This window comes from Ceratosolen solmsi, unplaced genomic scaffold (genome assembly GCF_000503995.2).
Source record: "Ceratosolen solmsi marchali unplaced genomic scaffold, CerSol_1.0 C3342650, whole genome shotgun sequence".
NCBI lineage: Eukaryota > Metazoa > Arthropoda > Insecta > Hymenoptera > Agaonidae > Ceratosolen > Ceratosolen solmsi.
This window is the reverse complement of record NW_011949578.1, coordinates 1-595: the sequence shown is the minus strand read 5'-3', so window position 1 is coordinate 595 and position 595 is coordinate 1. Positions and strand designations below refer to the sequence as shown.

At 35.1% G+C, this 595-nt stretch overlaps 1 protein-coding gene across 1 annotated transcript; it reads left to right on the top strand.

Annotated features, from left to right (window-relative positions):
• Window positions 1–12: 12 nt before the first annotated feature.
• On the top strand, window positions 13–589 carry LOC105367193 (cytochrome c-like; the record flags this gene model as incomplete). Its single annotated transcript, XM_011505822.1, has 2 exons — window positions 13–151; window positions 232–589. Coding segments are annotated over 2 exons (285 nt in total), but the record flags the coding sequence as incomplete, so codon positions are not given.
• Between the last annotated feature and the right edge of the window lie 6 nt (window positions 590–595).

Here is a 595-nt window from a genome sequence, read left to right as displayed (position 1 = left end):
CTCCCTTAGCTCTTTGTTCAAAAGTGTTCGCAGTGCCATACCGTTAAGGCCGGTGCTAAGCATAAAGTTGGTCCCAACCTTAACGGTTTATTTGGCAGAAAAAGTGGTCAAGCTGTGGGGTATTCGTACACAGCAGCCAACATAGCTAAAGGTAAGTAAATTAGATACGTTACGATTAGACATTACGATAATAACAATTATTGGTGTACAAACATTTTTCTTCATCAACAGGAGTTACCTGGAATAAAGATACTCTGTTTGAGTATCTGGAAAATCCAAAGAAATATATCCCAGGGACAAAAATGGTCTTCGCTGGTCTGAAGAAGCCACAAGAGCGAGAAGATATTATTGCTTATTTGGAATCGGCTTGCAAATAAATTTAACAGAATATATTCTATTTCTCAAGGAGGCTAAACCGGAGAAATAGGAATATTAGTACAATTACCACACATCTTGTTTCAGCTGTTAATAAATCAAGGATTTTATCAAACTTTCCTTATGAAACTTGCATTGTTTCAGAATGAAACATCGAGTGAAAAATGTTAATATTATTAATAAGTAGTCCAAATAATTGTGAAAAATGTACATTGACATG